At 39.5% G+C, this 20,865-nt stretch overlaps 1 protein-coding gene across 1 annotated transcript in view; it reads right to left on the bottom strand.

Annotated features, from left to right (window-relative positions):
* The window catches only part of NWD2 (NACHT and WD repeat domain containing 2), a 119,776-nt gene that overhangs the window by 68,477 nt on the left and 30,434 nt on the right, over window positions 1-20,865 (bottom strand). The window contains exon 3 of the mRNA XM_035005590.1: window positions 18,948-19,064. Within this exon, the coding sequence (XP_034861481.1) occupies window positions 18,948-19,064 (117 nt within the window). The remainder of the gene's footprint in view (window positions 1-18,947; window positions 19,065-20,865) is intronic.

Here is a 20,865-nt window from a genome sequence, read left to right on the forward strand (position 1 = left end):
TATATAACCACATAAGTAATGCCAAGTAAATGTCCGCTACTATCATTATTTATTACCCACATTTTGTGACTCTTTATTTAGCTCTACATGTCTTATAACTAGTTGAATTTCCTTCTTGATTTGCTCTAGGTTTTAGCATTGTAAATTTTTATCTTCGCCTTCTAGCCTGGTTCATTCTAGTTCATTGTAAAGCTAGGACAGTCGGACAGAATTTACGACGTGAGTCTGCATGCGTTCATTCATTTTCTTGCCAAGGATTAGAGGGATGATGGCTTCTGTGGGAGATAAGGAAACACAAACTAATCACCTTTAGAAACGGACATTTTCTGTGCTGCACAGCACAAAGGCGTGTGAACGTGCCTTAAAATAGAACGAAAAGTATGGAGTGGAACGTCGAGAAGGTGGAAGTCGGGAATGCTATTCTTTTTTTTTTTTTTTTTAAGATTTTATTTATTTATTTGCGAGAGAGACAATGAGAGAGAGCATGAGAGGGAGGAGGGTCAGAGGGAGAAGCAGACTCCCCGCCGAGCAGGGAGCCCGATGCGGGACTCGATCCAGTGACTCCAGGATCATGACCTGAGCCAAAGGCAGTCGTTAACCAACTGAGCCACCCAGGCGCCCCGGGAATGCTATTCTTTAACCTCGATATCTATGAGCTGGAGGCATGCATACCGAAAAGGTGTTACTAGTAGATGACTATGCTCCAAGGGGAATTCAAGACCTGTTGATAAAAGAGGACTTTGTAGGTTGGACTGAACACATCTGAATTCAGGGGAAACAAAAGCTGAGCAAAGACAAATCGAGGAGCAAGACTGTGGAGTAGTTAATGCGGAAACCTCAGACCAGACCTACTGAGTTTGTGTCCTGCATTGTTCCTTCACTAGCTGTGTGTGCTTGCAGCCCAGGAATCCTTTTCGGTCCCGGGTTACCTCATCTGTACAATGGTTATAGCAACGGCAACTTTTTCATACACTATTGGGAAGAGTAAGTGGATTAATCCACATATTGTACTCACAGGACGGCCTGTGTAAGTGTCCCATTAATGTTTTACATGTTTACATCGATTCATAAATCTCTAAATATAATCTGGACATTTTCTTAAAGATGAAGGAGTCAAACAAGTGCGTGTTTAGTTTAAGTAATAGTGTTGAGGTAGAGGGGCACCTGGGTGGCTCAGTCGTTAAGTGTCTGCCTTCAGCTCAGGTCATGATCCCGGGGTCCTGGGATCGAGCCCTGCATCGGGCTCCCTGCTCCGCGGGAAGCCTGCTTCTCCCTCTCCCACTCCCCCTGCTTGTGTTTCCTCTCTTGCTGTGTCTCTCTCTGTCAAATAAATAAAATCTTTAAAAAAAAAAAAAAGTGTTGAGGTAGAGATAATTAGGTAGTAAGTAAAATAAGATACAAATAAATTGTTATTAAATGTACAATTATTATTAAGATAAAACTTATTTTAATTTCACCTAACAATGAATTGAAAGGATTTCACTGTACCATATTTTCTTTTTTTTTTTTTTTTTAAATTTTATTTATTTATTTGAGAGAGAGAGAATGAGAGACAGAGAGCATGAGAGGGAGGAGGGTCAGAGGGAGAAACAGACTCCCCGCTGAGCAGGGAGCCCAACGTGGGACTCAATCCCAGGACTCTGGGATCATGACCCGAGCCGAAGGCAGTCGCTTAACCAACTGAGCCACCCAGGCGCCTCCATATTTTCAATATACTGTATGAACATAGTATTAATTTTCTTATTAAAAACACAGTATTTCAAGAAATAGCAATGACTTTTTGACTCCCTAAAATTTATTTCATTTTTGTCCTCACACTTTATGAATGTTATTACCGCGAATACAGTTCTGCTTCATTTTAGAAGGCCATTGTTAAAATACAAATAGTTTAAAATTGTAAGAATTGATTTCTTTGCATTAGAAAAACTTTTAAGGAAGGAAAAATTATTCTGTACTACAGAGTAAAAGAAGAGAGAATATCAGCACATATTTTAACATTTTCTCCAAGGGAATAAAAAGGTGGAACATATATTCAGTTGGTTGGTTTGTAATGCTAAGAAAGGAGAACTAAGTGAGAGATAGCTGGTAAACACGAGCCAATATGTGTCAACCATAATTATTGATTATACACCATGAAGTGAGAAAAGGGAAACTCTTGCCTCCATTTCCTGAGAAACTTCAACACATTTAATTAGAATAAAAGCAGAAATTATATCATTGATAAAAATTAACAAGAAAAGCTTTCTGTCTTAAACTTTATTAAAGAAACTATTTTGGCCATCTATTAAGAGGAAATAGAAAACACAGTGATTATGATTAATAAGAAAGTAAAGGAATGTATGGTGGTCCATGTGGGTAGCAAGACCCTCATCTACGCTGTAGGAACAGGCAGACTAAAAACCAAACACCACTTTAATCTGTAGGTGTGTTCACACTATGTAACACGGTGCCTGGGTGGCTCACTTGGTTAAGTGTCTGCCTTCAGCTCAGGTCATGATCCCGGGGTCCTGGAATCGAGCCCTGCATCGGGCTCCCTGCTCAGCGGAAAGTCCGCTGCTCCCTCTGCCTCAGCCCCTCCCCTTGCTCATGCTCCCACATGCTCATGCTCTCCTGCGCTCGCTCGCTCTCTCTCTCCCTCATAAATCAATAAAATCTTAAAAAAAACCCCACAGTTACAAATCTAGTAAAAACTAAGGCTGGGCTGAACGTTTTATAATGAAGCTCCAGTCTCATTATTATTCCTGTCTTGAAGAAATGAGGCATAGAGATGGATGTAATGACTAATACAGATTCTTTTTATACTTCTCCATTTTGGAAAAAGTTGAGTCCAGTACTTCATTGACACTGCTGTAGAAAATTAAGATGCAATCACTTCCTTGTTGGCTCATCAGGGTCACCCTTACATTTATAACTGGTTCAAACTGGAGACCAATTAATATCCATTTTCACAGGGACATAATTCAAAGCCTCTTCCAAATGCTTACTCAGCTGCTTCTTACAAAGCCCACACCCATGTTTGGGCAAGAAAATAATTTTATGGTTAAAGCACCATGGTTAATTCACAGCCATGAAAAGCTAACCTTTTTAAATGATGTATAATATTGATGGTGGTATATGAGTATCTGATTCTAGGTCAGAAACACTCTAGATGTGCACTTCCCCCAGCATCTCATAGGTGCCGAAGAAGAGAAAGAACAGCAAAAAGGGAAGGACCTCCCGGTATTTCAGGGGCTGCTATGGATGATGAGAATCAAGAAGGGGCCATAAAACAGAGAAGTCCCTCAAGGCTGTCCCATATTTGTGCATATCTCCAAGCTAGGAGAGCACCTGCTTTGACCTCCAGCCCCAGTGTTTTCTTTGCATTTGACCCATAATAGATATTCAAAAAACTGCTCCTCTCCTGATACTTGAAAGAAGAAAAGTAAAAACCAGTATCAGAAGTGTTTGTAGAGTTCTGATGATCCACACTGATTCTGTGACTCAGTTTGCTCCTTATTCACTCTTGGTTACAGGTTTTACTCCCCTCCCACACTGCCTAAGATGGAAAAGACTCAGGAAGAAAACAGATTGCGAATAATAAATATTATACATTCTTGCTGGTTCATATAGATTTTATATTCAGCAAATAATTACCTTTTGTAAAGCTGGATTGTATAGGTTATTCCATGATGTGAGAGTTTCTCTGTGTAATTTAAGGGTCTATGAGGGTGGGATGGTTGGAAGAGGCCTAGGTATTAGCATAAGCACCTTTGACTCATCCTCCTTCAACCCCCCATTTAAACAGTCAACATCAAATCTATTTTTTTTTTTTTAAGAGAGAGACAGCAAGCCTGAGTGGGGGGTGGGGAGGGGTAGAGGGAGAGGGAGCGAGAGAATCTCAAGCAGACTCCCTGCTGAGTGTGGAGTCTGATGTGGGGCTCGATCTCAACAACCCTAAGATCATGACCTGAGCTGAAATCAAGAGTTGGATGCTTAAACCGATTGAGCCACCCAGGCGCTGTGACATCAATTCTATTTCTTAAATGTCTCTAATCTATGCCCACCTCTCTATTTCACTTCTCACCACACCAGATAATCTTTCACCTGGATAACATCACCTGCATGACATTAGCTGGGCTCCACTGTCTCTAGCTTCTTCACAGTACTTTCTCCAGAGTTACCTATCTGAAGAGAATGTTCCTCCTCACTGTCGACAAGCATAAGCTGAAACTTGCTCTGGCCTCAAACTCCATTTCTTGCCTCACGTTCTTTGCTGCCCTGTCATGACACCTGTATTCTCACTACATTCAGGAACTGTTGGTCTCTGGACATTCAAGGCAGCATCACATCCCCTGCACTGGATCTAGAGATGAGCAGCTCTTAGTCCTTCTAGCTTCTGTGCCGACATCACTTCCTCTGCAGCCTTCTTCTGACTCACAGAACAAATCACTTTCTCCTTTTTGCTCTCATAACACTTGTCTAACACCATATTGATGCATTTGTCAAACTGGGTATTTACCTGCATACACATCTCTTTCTCTCTGTTTAGCTGGGGCTTAGGACAGAGATAGTATATTCCTTATTTTTGTATCTTTGAGCACACAGAATATTCGGATGTTAATCAAAGAATTTAGCATACAGTCTTATACATGCTAGGCCCTCCAGTAGATTTCTTTTTTTATTGAGCAACACTGTGCATTTCCAGAACCACATGGGGCCTTTAGGTTGGTCTGGCACAGCAGACCTGGACCTTGTACTGTAAGTGGATAGATACTCGGTAAGTGTAACAGGGGAAAAATCTAAGAAATCTTTGTTGTTTTCATAATTTGCATGTATGGCATTTCCAAGCACAGATTTTGGCAGCTGCAAGTTCCTCTGTCCAGGGAAATTATATTAAAAAGTCAAAGTTTATTACAGAATTTCATGGCTTGCTTAAGCAATTTTAATAAAGCCTTGGGCAAAACAGCTACATTCCCCATTGGAGAAAAGTATATTGCACGCTAGACCAGTGATTATTTTCTCTCATTCAACTACGTGAAAGAATCCCACAAAACTGAAACAGAGCATTATGGTACAATTCCTGTGTTTTCTTTTTTAAAGATTTATTTATTTTTTTAGAGGGAAGAGGGGGAAGAGGAGCAGAGGGAGAGAGAATCCAAGCAGACTCGGTGCTGAGCACAGAGCCCAACTCAGGGCTCGATCTCACGACCCTGAAATTAAGACCAGAGCAGAAACCAAGAGTGGGATGCTTAACCAACTGAGCCACCCAGGCACCCCCAATTCCTATGCTTTTATAGTGTGAGAAGAAAGAGACCGGGAGAAAGAGATGTCAGTTCTAGACCTCACTATCACCTCCAAGTAAATCACTTAGGGTCTTATAGGAAGATTATGGGCATATGGGCTCTGGAATTGGAGACCTAGGTTGGAATCCTGGCTCCATCTCTTAGTAGTTGTAAGACTTCAGGCAAATTAAAGAAATGACTTCTACTTCACCATCCTTGTTGACAGAGCTGGAAGAGTAACAGTGGTAATGGGTTAGTATAAGAAATAGTATAGTGCTCAGCACAGAATCTGGCATATTTTAGGAGCTTAGGAAATATTGGATGCTTTCATTTCTTTGGGTCTCAATTTCTACCTGTGTGTAAAACATAGGATTTTTCTTTTTTTACTACTTAGTTATGTGTTGATCGCAAGGCTCTTTCCAGTTCTGAAATCCCATCATCCTTTTATCTTTACAGGTGCAAATAGTGAGAATCTTTGAAAGTGTTTTAAAAGCTGCTGCATTCTGATGAATGGGTCTCTTTCTTCTAATTTCCTCAGATTTAATTTTCCCTTTTTTGAGCCTCTTTGAGATGGGCAACTAAATCATTAATTGCCAAACTCTCTTTTCTAATATACACATTGGAAACTATGCATTTCCTCCTTTTTTCCTGTAAGCACTGCTTTAGTTGAACCCCATGTATTTAGATGTTGTTTTCATTTTAGTTGGTTAAGAATATTTTAAAATTCCCCTTGTGATATTTCTTCTTTCACCCATGGTTTATTTAAAACTATGCTGCTTAACTTCCGCATATTTGGAGATTCTACAGTTCTCTTGCGGTGATTTTTTTTTTTTTTTTTAATTCCACAGAGGTCAGTACACAAATTTAGTATAATTTCAGTCCTCTGAAATTTGTTGACTTGTGTTATTACCTGCCATATGGATGAATCACACTTTAGCAAATATTCTGTATGTAACTGAAAAATCTGTAATCTGTAGTTATTGGTTGTAACAGCAACAACATAAACGTCAATTGGGTCACTGTGGGTCATATTATTCAAATCTTACACTTCCTGATTGTTTCCTGCTTATTTACTCAGATACTAAAAGAAGTTCATAAAAATTTCCAACTATTTCTCTTAGTTGTGTCAAGCTTTGCTTTATATACAGGCATACCTCACTTTATTGCACTTTGTAGATAAGTGTGTTTTTTACAAATGGAAGATTTGTGGCAGTCCTGCGTCAAGCACATCTAGTAGTGCCCTTTTTCTAATGGCATTTGCTCACTTTTCATGTCTCCGTGTCACGTTTTGGTTAATTCTTGAAATATTTCAAGCTTTTCCATTTCTGTATTTGTTAGGGTGATCTGTGATCTTTGATGTTGTTATTGTAATTATTTGGGGGAGGGACACAAACTCTATCCATAGAGAACAGTGAACTTGACTGGTAAATGTGTGTGTTCTGACTGCTCCACCAAGAGTTGCCTGTCTCTCCCTCTCCTTGGGCCTCCCTATTCTCTGAGACACAATAATACTGAACTTAGGCTGATTAATAACTTTACCATGGCCTCCAGGTGCTCAAGAGAAAAAGAGTCACATGTATCTCACTTTAAATCCAAAGCTAATGATTAAGCTCCGTGAGGAAAGTACCTCAAAAGCCAAGAGAGGCTGAAAGCGAGGCCTCTTGTACCAGCTAGCCGAATTGTGAATGCAAAGTAAAAGTTCTTGAAGGAAGGTAAAGGTGCTACTTGAGTGAACACACGAATGGTAAGACAGCCCTATTGCTGACAGGGAGAATGCTTGTCTGGATAGAAGATGAAATCGGCCACAATATTCCCCTAATCCAAATCCCAGTCCAGCGCCAAGTCCCTAATTCTCTTCAATTCTGTGAGCGCTGAGAGAGGTGAGGAAGCTCAGAAGGAAAGTCTGAAGCTAGCAGAGGTTGGTTCAGAGGTTTAGGGAAAGAAGCCTTCTCTACAACATGAGAGTAAAGGTGAGGAAGCAGGTGCTCACGTATAAACCGCAGCAAATTAGCCAGGAGATTGGGGCAAAATAATTAACAAAGGGGCTACACTAAGCAGATCTTCAATGTAGACAGAACAGCCTTCTGTTGGAAGATGATGCCATCTGGGACTTTCATAGCTAGAGAGAAGTCAGTGGTTGGCTTCAGAGGACAGGCGGGTCTCTTGTTAGGGGCCAATGCAGCTGGGGACTTTCAGTTGAAGCCAGTGCTCATTTACCACTTCAAAGATCCTAGGGCCCTCAAGGATTATGCTAAATCAACTCTGCCTGTGCTCTCTACATGGAACAACAAAGCCTGGATGACAGCACATCAGTTAACAACACAGTTCACTGAATAAGCCCGCCGTCAGGACCTGCTGCTCAGAAAAGACTGCTTTGAAAATATGGCTGCTCATTGACCACGCACCTGGCCACCCAAGAGCTCTGATGGAGACGGACAAGATCAGTGTGATATTCATACCTGCTAACACAACCATTCTGCAGCCCACGGATCAAGGGCTCATTTCAACTTGCAAGTCTTATTAAAGAAATACATTTAATAGAGCTGTAGGTGCCATGGACAGTGATTCTTCTGGTGGATCTGGTAAAGTAAATTGAAAGCTGTCTGGAAAGGACTCATGGTTCTAGGTGCCAGTAAGAACGTTTGTGATCCATGGGAAAATGAAACAGATGTATATAAATAAAAGAACACTAACAGGAGTTTGGAAAAAGTGGATTCCAATCCTCAGGGGCGACTTTGAGGGGTTCAAGACTTCAGTGGCGGTAGTAACTGCAGATGTGGTGGAAAAAGCAAGAGAACTAGAAGGAGAGCCTGAAGAAGATATGATTGAAGTGCTTCAAGCTCATGATAAAACTTGAACAGATGATGAGTTGCTTCTTTTGGATGAGCAACAAAGGTGGTTTCTTGAGATGCAATCCATTCCTGGTGAAGATTCTGTGAAGATTGTTGAAATGACAACAAAGGGTTTAAACTAAGTTGGTGAGGCACTGGCAGGGTCTGAGAGGACTGACTCCAATTTTTAAAAAAAGTTCTACTGGGGGTAGAATGCTATCAAACGGCACCAGCAAAAAGATGGTGACTTGGTGAAAGCTCAGATGATGGTTAGCATTTCTTAGCAATAAAATATTTTTAAGTTAATACTTTTTTTTTTTTTAGAACAAATACTATTAATAGACTACAGTATAAACATAACTTTTACATGCACTGGGAAACCAGAAAATTCATTTGATTCACTTTATTGTGATGCTCACTTTATTGTGGTGGTCTGGAACCAAACCCTCAATATCTTTGAGGTGTTCCTGTATTTTGAAGCCATGTTATTAGGCGCTTATAAATATAGGAATATTATATATATATATTTTTGAGAGTGCACGTGTGCGCTGGTGAGTAGGGGGGAGGGGCAGAGGGAGAGGGAGAGAGAACTTGACGTGGAGTCTGACATGGGGCTCAATCTCACAACCTCAGATCATGACCTGAGCTGAAATCAAGAGTTGGACGTTTCAGTGACTTAGCCTCCCAGGCGCCCCTATTACATCTTCTCAATGAACTGAACTTTTTATCATTGTAATATGTTCCTTTATCTTTTTAGCTTAAAGCCCACTCTGTGGTATTGACAAAACTTTCTTTTGGTTTGTATACAGCACATAGTTGAATCTGTATTTTAATTGTTTAGTCTATTTACACTTAATGAAATAGTTGGGTTTAAGGCTATAATTTTTCTATTTATTGCACCCATTCTTTATTCTTATTTTCTAGTCTTCTTTTAGAGGAGTTATTCTATTTAATTTCTTACATGAAATTTTTATATTATTTCGTATCCTTATTTAGTGGTTCTCCTACATATAGGTGTGTTACAATATTCATCCTTGACTTATTACAGATCAGCTTTAATTTTTACTTTTATCACTTCCCAAACAATGCAAGACTACCTTTGTCCCTTTTGCCCTTTGAGCTATTTTGGTCTTATTTCTTACTTCCTTACATGTTACAATACCTACGCAGCATTATTATTGTTGCTTAACAAAGTCAATACTCTTTAACCTTACTTACCCTTTTCAGTGCTCTTAATTCCTTCTTATGGATTTGAGCTTCTATCTGTGGTCATTTTCTCTAAGGCAGAAAACCATCTTTTACTTTTTTTTTTTCAAATGTGGATGAGCTTATGACAATGCCTTTGTTTTTGTCTGAAAACATCTTTGTTTTATTTTACTTTTGCAGGATACTTTCACTAGGTAGAGCAATCTAGCTTGGCTGTTTTTTCCTTTTAGCTCTTTAAAGATGTCATTTCATTGTCTTTTGACTTCCAGAACTTCTCTATTAAAAAGTCAACTGGTAGCATCTCTGTTGTTCTCTGAAGGTAATATATATATATATATATTTCCTCTGATGGATTTTAAGGTGTTTTTTTTTCCTCTTTATTTTTTTCCACAGTTTACTACAATGTACTCAGGTGCAATTGTTTTGCTTGGAGTTCACTGACTACTTGAACCTGTGTGGGTTGATGTCTTCAAGTAGTTTTGGAAAATTCCCACTTGTTACTTCTTTCATGTTCTCTTTCTCAGCTTCTTTTTCTGGGACTCCAATTATACTTATGTGAGATGAATTGTGCCTCACATGTCTCTTCCACTTCATTCTGTTTTTCCTACTCTTTTAAAGAAAATCTGTGCTTCAATTTGGATATTTTGACGGACTTCTCTTTGAGTTCACTAATCCAGTCTTCTAACTGTATTGAGTATACTATTAAGCCCATCAAATAAGTTCTAACTTCTAGCTACTGTATATTTTAATTCTAAAATATCATTTTGTTCTTTTGTATTTTTTATAGATTCCATTTCTTTGTTGAAATTATCCATCTTCTCATTCATTTTACCTGTCTTCTATTTTCATTAACATTTAAAATAGTTATTTAACAGCCTTTGCCTGCCAACTATCGTCTTAGGCATCTGGGGGGTATGATTTCTATTATCTACTTTTTCTTGTTTATTAATCATATTTTATTTCATGGCATTCTTTGCATGGCTTGTAATTTTCATTGTATTCTGGGCATTTTTTTTTATTGAAGCATAATTAACATACAATGTTATATTAGTTTCAGGTGTACAACACTGATTCAACAATTCTATACTTTACTCAGTGCTCCCATAATAAATGTAGCCACCATCTTTCACCATACACCCTTATATTATTATTGACTATATTCCCTGTTGTGTACTTTTCATGTCTGTGACTTATTTTAAAACTGGAATTTTGTACCTCTTAAAATCCTCTTTACCTATTTCACCCATATCCCCACCTACCTCCCCCTTAGAAACTGCCAGTTCTTTGTATTTAAGTGTCTGTTTTCTTGGTTTGTTTGTTGGCTGGTTTGTTTGGTCAAACTTGTTTTTTAGATTCCACATATAAGTGAAATCATATGAAGAAGATATTTGCAAATGACCTCTCTGATAAAGGGTTAGTATCCAAAATATACACAGAACTTATAAAACTGAACACCCATAAAACAAGTAATCTAGTTAAAAAATGGGCAGAAGACATGAATAGATATTTTTTTCTAAAGAAGACATACAGATAGCTAACACACATGAGAAGATGCTCACCATCACTCATCATCAGGGAAATACAAATCAAAACTATGATGAGGTATCACCTCACACCTGTCAGAATGGCTGAAATTAACAACATAGGAAACAACAGATGTTGGCTTGGATGTGGAGAAAGGGGAACCCTCCTACACTGCTGGTGGGAATGCAAGACTGGTGCAGCCACTCTGGAAAACAGTATGGAGGTTCCTCAAAGTTAAAAACAGAGCTACCCTATGATCCAGCAATTGCACTACTAGGTATTTACCCAAAGGATACAAAAATACTGATTCAAAGGGCTACATGCACCCCTATGTTTACAGCAGCATTGTCAATAATAGACAAATTATGGAAAGAGGCTGAATGTCCATCAACTGATGAATGGACAAAGAAGTTGTGGTAGCTTTACACAATGGAATATCAGCCATTAAAGAATGAAATCTTGCCATTTGCAATGACAAGGATGGTGCTAGAGAGTATTATGCTAAAGGAAATAAGTCAGAGAAAGACAACATGATTTCACTCATATATGGAATTTAAGAAACAAAAGGGATGAACATGGAAAAAGGCAAACCATAAAACAGACTCTTAACTATAGAGAACACACTGAGGGTTGCTGGAGGGGAGGGGAGGTGGGTGGGTGGGGGAATGGGTTAAATGAGTGATGGGAATTAAGGAGGGCACGTGTGTTGTAAGTGATGGATTAAAGTAAAATGTGCAGGGTTTTGTAAGTGATGCACTGGGTGTTGGAGGTGATGAATTACCCAATTCTATACCTGAAACTAATATTACATTGTATGTTAATTAACTAGAATTTAAATAAAAACTTGGAACTACAAAAGTGAAATCATACAGCATTTGTTTTCTTTGACTTATTTCACTTAGCATAATACCCTCTAGATCCATCTACGTTGTTGCAAATGGCAAGATTTCATTTTTCATGGCTAATATTCCATTGTATATGTATACACCACAGATTCTTTATCCATTCACTTATGGATGGACACTTGTTTCTATACCTTGGCTGCTGTAAATAATGCTGCAATAAAACACAGGGGTGCCTATAAATAATTCATATATGAATTAGTGCTTTTGTTTTCTTTGGGTAAATACCCAGTGGGATTACTGGATCATATGGTTCTTCTATTACTGTATGTCTTCTTTGGAGAAATGTCTGCTCATGTCTTCTGCCCATATTTTTTTTAAAAAAGATTTTATTTGAGAGAGAGAGAGAAGAGAGCAAGAACAAGAGCAGAGGGAGAGGGAGAAGCAGACCCCCCGCTTTTAGCAAGGAGCCAGATGCTGGGCTCAATCCCAGGACCCCAGGATCATGACCTGAGCTGAAGGCAGACACTTAACTGTGCCACCAAGGCACCCCTCTTCTGCCCATTTTTAATCAGCTTTCTTTTCTGGTGTTGAGTTGTGTAAGTTCTTCATATATTTTGGATATTAACCCTTTATCAGATACATCATTTGCAAATATCATCTCCCATTCCATGGGTTGTCTTTTTGTTTTGTTGACAGCTTCCTTTGCTGAACAAAAACTTTTTATTCTGGTGTAGTACCAATAGTTTATTTTTGTTTTTGTTTCCCTTGCCTGAGGGGACATGTCTAGAAAAATGTTGCTAAGGCTGATGTCTAAGAGATTAATTACTGCCTATGTTTTCTTCTAGGAGTTTAGGGTTTCAGGTCTCACATTTAGGTCTTTAATCCATCTTGATTTTTTGTGTATGGTGTAAAGAAGGTGGTTCAGTTTTCCGGGCACCATTTGTTGAACAGACTATCCTTTCCCCATTGTATATTCTTGGCTCCTTTGTCATAGATTAATTGACCATGTAAGTGTGGATTTATTTTTGGGCTCCCTATTCTATTCCATTTATCTATTTTTGTCTGGGTATTTAAAAGAACCGTTATTTATAGGTTCCTTTTCCTATGTTAGCATAAGAGGCTAACATGATAGTCTCTCCAGTATTTGAACTTTGGTACAATAAGGTTGTAGTTTTAGTTGATTCAGTTGACTTTGAGTTAAAATGCGTCAAAGGCAAGACTTGAATATTCATGTTAGGTTTTAGTGGACTTTGTCTACTAAACACCAAGAGATTGTGGAAGAAGACTTCACTCTGCTTTTCCATCCTAGGTTTCCATTATCCCATGCTGCCCACTGATCGGCACGTGTCTCATGGAGAAAACCACTGAGACTTTGGGGCTCCCCCATCTATAAATCCAGCTCGCCAAGAAGGGGCTTTTTTCTCTGGAAATTAACTTGTCTAATCATCTATGTCTTCATAGCTGTACTATCTCTGTAAATATAGGATGTTTATAGTTTTTTAAGTTGGAGTTCTCCTCAGAAGCAGAAGTCCTTTGGACCGTAATTTTCAATGAACATTTTTTCTTACCAACTAAGTTACACAGAGACTGACTGCTCTCTCGGTCACTTTCTTTTCTCCATAATTCTTTTTGCCACCCAAAACATGCCATACCATGTGAACTGTGAAACAGTGGCTTAAACTATATATATTAGCAGAAATGAACTAAAGGGATCTCTTGGATTCTACCACGATAACGGTCTTTTCAATAATAATTTTCAAGTTTGCCCATTGTAATATTCCTTTGGTGATGATGAGGTAATTTATTGTTGGAACCTATCTGGAACGTATTTTAGAGCTATGACGACTAGTTGATTTCAACTGGACAAGCTTAATTTTATTAAAAAAAAAAAGTATCTGAAAAACTAAGGTTTTAGATTTTTATTTAGTTTTTTAAAGAAAGTACTTAAAAAATCTAGATTAATTTAAATGATTTTTCCAGTTCAGATCAACAACTATTTTTCGATGTTTAGTACATTTTGGTTAGTAAACCTATACTTACAAATAGGAGAACTAAATCATACAAAACCCTGCACATTTTACTTAAGTACAAACCAAGACTTATATTTTTTCATGTTTGTATTTAATTTAGTATACTGAAAATGGTAAATCAATAATATACTGGAATATGGATAAAATATTTTCCAAAGCTCAACTGTTGTAAGAACACATTCTTTCAAATTCAGTGATTTCAGAACTCTAACTGTATAGTTTTCCCTAACTGAAATTTACTTTAAAAAACTAAACTGAATCTGAACCATTAAGGCAGCAAAATGTAGTTTTGAAGGGAAGTGGGGACACAGGTGATAAAGAACTGATCTCTATGCTGTAGGTTTCATTCAATAGTGTCCCTCAGGGATGTACAAATATGGGAAGGTTTAATTCTTACCAGTGACAACTATGGACCTTGCTTTGTCTCATCTTTACTCTCCTGCTTAGTGGAAAAACTTAAAATTGCTCAGTAATGATAGATTTCTCAGTCCAACCCTTTCTGTTTTCGTCTTTCTGGTTTGAAATTTAGCCCAGCTGAAAATGTCGATTTCCGAGGTTCCTTCTTCCCACTTTGTGCACGGTCCAGTGTGGCTGCCAGGAGCTGCCTGTGGCAGGCAAGAGTGGGGCCCGCCCTCTGCTTGTACCATCTATGCCGCCGATGGCAGGGGGTGTGTGTAGGGGTGGGGTGTGGAAGTCCGGGCATCCACTTACACTCAGGTAAGAATGATGGCAGTAGTCCCATTCTTTTGGTCTCAGCTGCTTCTCTATCCAATGCTGACAAATTATGTCTGTTTATATTTGGTCCCCCGATGAGGATGCTATATGGGCTTTGGCTCCCTGAGACTTCTGGGAATTGACAAAGCCTACCACAGGCAGCATTCTCTTTGGCCTGACTCTAAGATATAGGGAATGCCCCTTTGAGTCTCAGTGAGGTCCTGGAATCTTCTCTTACCTGTCTCAGTCAGTTGTAACCGGAACTCCCTGTGTTGGTTCCCTGCACGGGCCTGGCTTGACTCCCTCCCTGGGGCAGCCTGCCCACACCTTTCCCTCAGTAAATCTCTACATCATCCACTCTGGACTGAGGGATGGAGTGAAGCGCCGTCTGCATTCCCCACAGCTCCTACACACTTGGGGGCAGCTCCCTTAATTCTCTGAGGAAGCTTTCAAACCCCCAGTTCTTCAAGCCAGCAGAGTAGTTGTTTTTACCAACTTTGGCCAAGAGACAGGACTTCACCTAAGGTCCAGCGTCAGTGGTCGAATGTCACAAGAAATTGTACTTCAAATCTGGAAGGATGACAAGACGAAAACCCATCCTCTCCATAAACACACATCATGAAGAGGGGGCGGGGATGAGAGAACTCTGCTCTCTCCAAAAGACAATATTCCTCTCCCCCTTCATAATGAGTTTTTATGGACTAAGTGGCTGGGACAGGTTGGTGGGGAACATTCTGCTACCCTTTCCATACTTCGGGGGGGAGGGGCTGAGGCCATTCTCTGCAGATAAGGACTCTGACCTCAACTGTAAGCTGTCTTCCTGTTAAGAACAGTCCTGGTCAAAATCCCTCCTCCAGAGCAGATAATGGTTTAATTAAGTACATTCCAGCAAATTCATATCTAGCAACTGAATACATACTCTCTACATTTTATAACATTTGTTAAGAATGAACTCAAAAGCCCTTTAATATAGGACTTTAATATCTGACAGTGTGAATCAAGTCTTAGTGCTTTTCTACATTTAGACTATCATCATCATTTTCAAAGGGAAAATTTTCCAGTATTGCAGAAATGTCCATTATGAGTAAAAACATTTTTATTCTCATTTGAAAATAACTTAAATCACAACTTACTAATAACTAATGGCTGTGTAGCCCTTTAAAAAGAACTATCAATCACATTTGGTTCCTACAACAAACCTTTGCTATTTATTCAACATTTACTTGTCATTTATAGTTATTATTTCCCCATTTTAAAGCATGGTGAGGTTAGTTAACTACCCTGTCCAGAGGTCTAACTCAGGTTGTGAAATAAAACTGGGTTTGTCCCCACTGTGGGTGCTTTCCTACAACAAAGTGATGTATTCTCAGTATGACATGTCTCCTGAGTCAATCCCCTGAGGGGGGAACTGGACACAGAGACAGGCCCCTTACTCCATCCCATCCTTGTGATCAAAAACCAGTGTACAGACAGCTGTGTAGGATGAACGGGCACAGCCTGCCCGACTCTACGACCTCAGGCCATATCCCAAAGGACAACTTGTAGGAAAGGAAGCTGGAAAGAGCCAAGCACATGTAACCTTTAAGTCCAGGTTTCCTTTGGGCCTCAGTCCCCTGGGTACTTAAAATGAAAGCTTTGTTTGGTTCCTGAATTTATCTGTAACATAGGGTTAATATCTGTAAAGCCTTTGAAAATATAAAAACCTTGTCATTCAGCAATAGTGAATTTTCTTGTGAAAGACTTTAGCATTAGGGAAAATAATATGCCGTGCTTTGCAACCCACAGGGGTCATCATGACTTCTAGAAGTACCATACAGGAGCACGGGGCAAGGAAACGAGCTCAAAAACGATACCGAGATGCCTGCTGTTACCATAGTTACAACAGGAAAGGAAGGAAGAGATGTACTATTTCCCATAAGCAGTGAGGTTAAGTCTTGCCTGATTTAGGATCACTGGGGTGAATATCCTAGCTGTATCCACAGGGTTTCATCATGGTTGCCGTGAGTTTCAACATGTAGCAGTGAGCAGGAGGAGGGATAAATCGTTTGTTTACACTCAATGAAGCTGTTTCTGATGTTCCATCACTTAACCTCTACTCTCAGAACCTGCTGGAACTTGCAGGCTTTATTCACTCCCCTACCAGCAAATTGTTAGAATTAATGGCCATGACTAATTTTAGTTAGTTTGGGTAGGACGCGCCACAGGGAGATAAAAGAGGGGAGAATGTCTCTCTCATTCCTGAATTTGAGGTTGGATCAGGACAGAACTGTGTAGAGTATCACAACTGTGACTTCCCAGGGCATACCTCCCAAATCTAGCTTCCAAGCATCATGGAACCTGGTCTGACTCCTCTCCACTGTCTGAATCTCTTTTCTGGCACCCCTGCCGGACTGCGTTGTATTCTCTCCTTTGAGGACAACTTTCTTAGTGATGCACTCACTACAATTTGGGCCAGGTGATTTCATCTTTAAATGGTTTTGAGGGATAACAGTGATTACCACAAGTAACAATGAACACTTACTGTGGATTGCCATAGGTGAGACGCTACAAAAGAGCCCTGGAGTTTCATTTCATCTTCAGAATGACCCCAGGAGCTAGCTAATGATCATCATCATCTCCAGTTCACAGATCAAGAGACTGAGGCTCAGGGTAGTAAGGAAACTCCTCCACTATCGCACAGCTTTGAAATGTCAGAACCCAGGGATCCGTGAGACCCCAAAACCAGTGAATGCTGAATCCTCCAACTTCTTCACCCAGCGCTGAAACCTGTCTCCATGTACTTTCCATGTGCTGGTCCTAGTCTATCCTCTGAAGACCCATGGGAAAAGTCTTAAACCCCTACCACTACTAGATCTTCAGATATCTAATATGGCTTTCAGGACTTTCTGTGTTGTCACTGTTTTTAGATGTCCATTCTTCAACCCCCTAAGCCATGTGCTTTTGTTGGGCTTCCTGCATTAACCTTCTAAGGGGGCTCCATGCTCTGCCCTCTATCCTGCACCTGGCAGCCATGGTGGGCCTTAAAATACATCAGATCACTTCAGTCCTCTGCTCAAAACACTCTGTGGCTTCTCAGGTCACTGAAAGCAAAATCTCTGTAACCAACTTCAAGATGCTAGAGCCCAAGATAGGGCCTCCTCTGCAGTCCTCTCCCCTCGTGCTCATACTATTCCCTCAACATGCCAGTCATGGTTCCATCTTCTTTCCCTGGGGCATTCTGGTCTGGAAATCTACCTGGTTCTTTCTTTTCCCCTTTCTTATCTCCCCTCATGGGTCTTCCCTCACCCTATCAGTGAGGCCTTCTCCTTCCTTTTTGTATTTTTCTCATAGCACTTACGATTTTCCTTATTTCCTTCATTTTTGCCTGCCCTCTCCCTTTGACCCCAACTAAGCATGCAAGCAAGCTCTAAAGGTTTTATCTTCTTAGTTCAAATCTAAGGTTAAATCCTAACTGGCACACAAAATAACCATTTCATGTGGGTCAGCCTACCATATCCCCAGCACTAAGAACCATTCCTGGCCCAGCAGCATTCAATAAGTAGAGAGTGAATAATTTATATACTGATACTAAAAATGTTGTAGAGCTTTTATGTACTTTATTATCCTCAGTAAGAACTTCAGTATCAACCGGTCAGATTTCTGATAGCATCTCTGTCTTCTTAATCCTATGTGGAGCTTAACAGATATGCAAATAAATATTGAAAACTTTTGTTGATACATCAAACCTAGCTTTTAATTGTATGAGAGTTTCCTTGAAGAATTCATTAGTAATTTTAATGCTCCTCCATCAGCCTCCGAACATCCTGCGTTGAGAGGGGCAACTTCTGTATCAATTGCTAGAATCTGTTTGGATTCAGGATAAGGTTCTTTCTTAAGCTAAATGCAGACAGTGATTTTACACCATCGCCTGCTATAGAATGACCTACTTATCTTACTACCACTGTGTTTAGATAGAAGAGTGGGTATTCTTTGGTAAATAATGTTCCACTTGAAAAATCTGTTAATTTGTAGCTTTTAATGAACATCTAGCTGAAGATCAATCTAAAGACAAATTTTTTCACCCCACAGGGTATCATTTTCTGCTGGTGGATTTGACATTCTATATTGGTTGACTTTAACAATGTTTCAGTCACTGTGTTAAAAAAACTGCCAAAAATTCTAGTGGCCAGACATGGAGACACTGTGATCGAATACATTACACAGTGTGAGGAAAATCAGGCTGTTCAGTGTGAACTGACATAGTAATCCTTTCTGCTGATCACAAGGTGTTGTGGAAGTTGTCATCAAACCCCAGTCATCCCTTCGATTACCATTTCAAATTATTTACCATTAATTTGCAGTGCTGCTTATGGAAGGCTGAAGGTTTTGTTCTCACATGTTGAGGGCAAGGAGACAGTTTAAAGGTTTTAAATAGACACAGAAAAGGCAGTATTTTTTCCTCATTCAAAATAATTAAAAGTCCTTAAGAATCACACATCCACAGCAATTCTCAGTCATCTACAATTTCGTATAAAGCATTAGTTTTTTTATACCCACAACAAAACATGGACCTGCAGAAGTTTTCAAACAATCCTCCAGCAGCTTCATGCGAGTCTTCTGGAGCTCTGGGCTGTCCCATTCGTCTTCATCGATGCCCCAGTAGAGATCTATGACCTGGGAATCAATGGATGAGGCAGCATTAATTTACCTGCAGGAAAACTTCATTTACCTGTGGGCTTTATTCTTATTTACAATGTTAAGCTAATGTGACTTTTAACTTTTCTCTTTGCAGCATGTTTTCCCTTACAAGGGAAAATTATGTTTAAGATCTATTCAAATAGATATATTTTTTATTCCATGATGGGCTAGGGATGAACATTATAATTTCTTTTTTTCCTTATTATACTATTGACATGGCCCCAGAGAAAACTGAAATGTTAAATGTCAGAGACTTTGCAGGGCAGGCTTTCATTATATTGAAATGGTAACAGGATTTCAAAAAAAGTGTTTGGAAGCACCTGGGATATGGTTACCACATTATTTGAGACAAAAAATAGTGTATAATGTTACTGTGTATCTTAATATGGGGGGGCTGGGTGGCTCAGTCATTTAAGCGTCTGCCTTCTGCTCAAGTCGTGATCCCGGAGTTCGGGGATCAAACCCTGTGCATCAGGCTCCCTGCTCAGCAGGGAGTCTGCTTCTCCCTCTGAGCGCCCCCCCCCTTGTGCACATTCTCAAATAAATAAAATCTAAAAAAAAAAATACATATGAGAAGGGAAAAGCACAATGGCAATTAATATACTGACCTAAAGGCAAACATTGACCTTTCTTAAAAAAATAACCTAAAAAAAAAAAACCTGTTATGATGCTTTATCCCATGGGGATAGACATTTTGTTTATGTTTGTTTCATCTGAAAGCAGTTTGGCTTTCATCAAGACATGTCTGAAAACCATGTATTGGAAACAATGAAAGGTGGTATGCCTTAATGAGAAGTGAGGATAATAGGATCTTCAATCTCCTTACTTCAAAGACTATGAGGGAAGATTCTGAGAGTCTGTAAAGACATTTACAAGCACACTCTTTGAAAAATCGGCTACGAAGAGCAATATGGGTTTCATTCCCTTTACTCAACCACTGTTCTACATAAAGTAAAAGTTTCCAATTGTACCTTTGAAGATTTCCTTCCTTTGTTTCCCACAAGCAGAAAAAGACCCTCCCCTCCTTACTGGCTGTACGGCATTTAGTGTGATGGAAGCAGGGAGCATGGGTCCTCCCTTGTGCCCCAAGCAGACCTCAGGGACTCTGTGCACTTTCCATCTCTTGGCCATGGCTCTGCATGGCTGTGTTTGCATCATTTCTTTGTCTATCTGCATTTGAGTTTTTAGATGGCTGATAAAGATAGAACAACTTTTTAAAATAATATTCCCATGGTCCAGTCTCTAAGTTTTATAATAAATGAAACTATCATATATTTTGGGGGGGGGGCTCTTCCCTTTAATCTACTTTAGAAGGTTTAACCACAGTATCAAGGAAGGGGCCATCTGAGATGATAACTTCAGTGTCCCATATGAGAGCCTGTAGCTACGGCTATTTAAAATTAAATAGAAATTAAAATTAATTCAAGTACTCCAGAGCCACACGTGGCTACCGACTCTCATGTTGGAAAGCACAGGCACAGACCACTTCACCATCCCAGAAACCTTCATTTGACAGCTCTGTAAATTACTGAGATCATTAGAACAAGACATTTTTGGCCATCTACCAATAAACCGTCCAACACACAAATCTGCAGTGTGAATGCTAACTCTTAGTCGTGCTGTGCATAAACGGACAATCCTTCACAGAGTCTGTTCTCCATCCTTGTGGCTGACACTGTTTGGACATACCTGAGGAAAGGTCTGATTTAGAACAAATGAAGAGAAACAAATGGTAAATATAAATGTATAAGCGATAATATCACAAAAGCTATAAATA

Source organism: Mirounga leonina, unplaced genomic scaffold, assembly GCF_011800145.1.
Source record: "Mirounga leonina isolate KUSES-001 unplaced genomic scaffold, KU_Mleo_1.0 Mir_129, whole genome shotgun sequence".
Lineage (NCBI taxonomy): Eukaryota > Metazoa > Chordata > Mammalia > Carnivora > Phocidae > Mirounga > Mirounga leonina.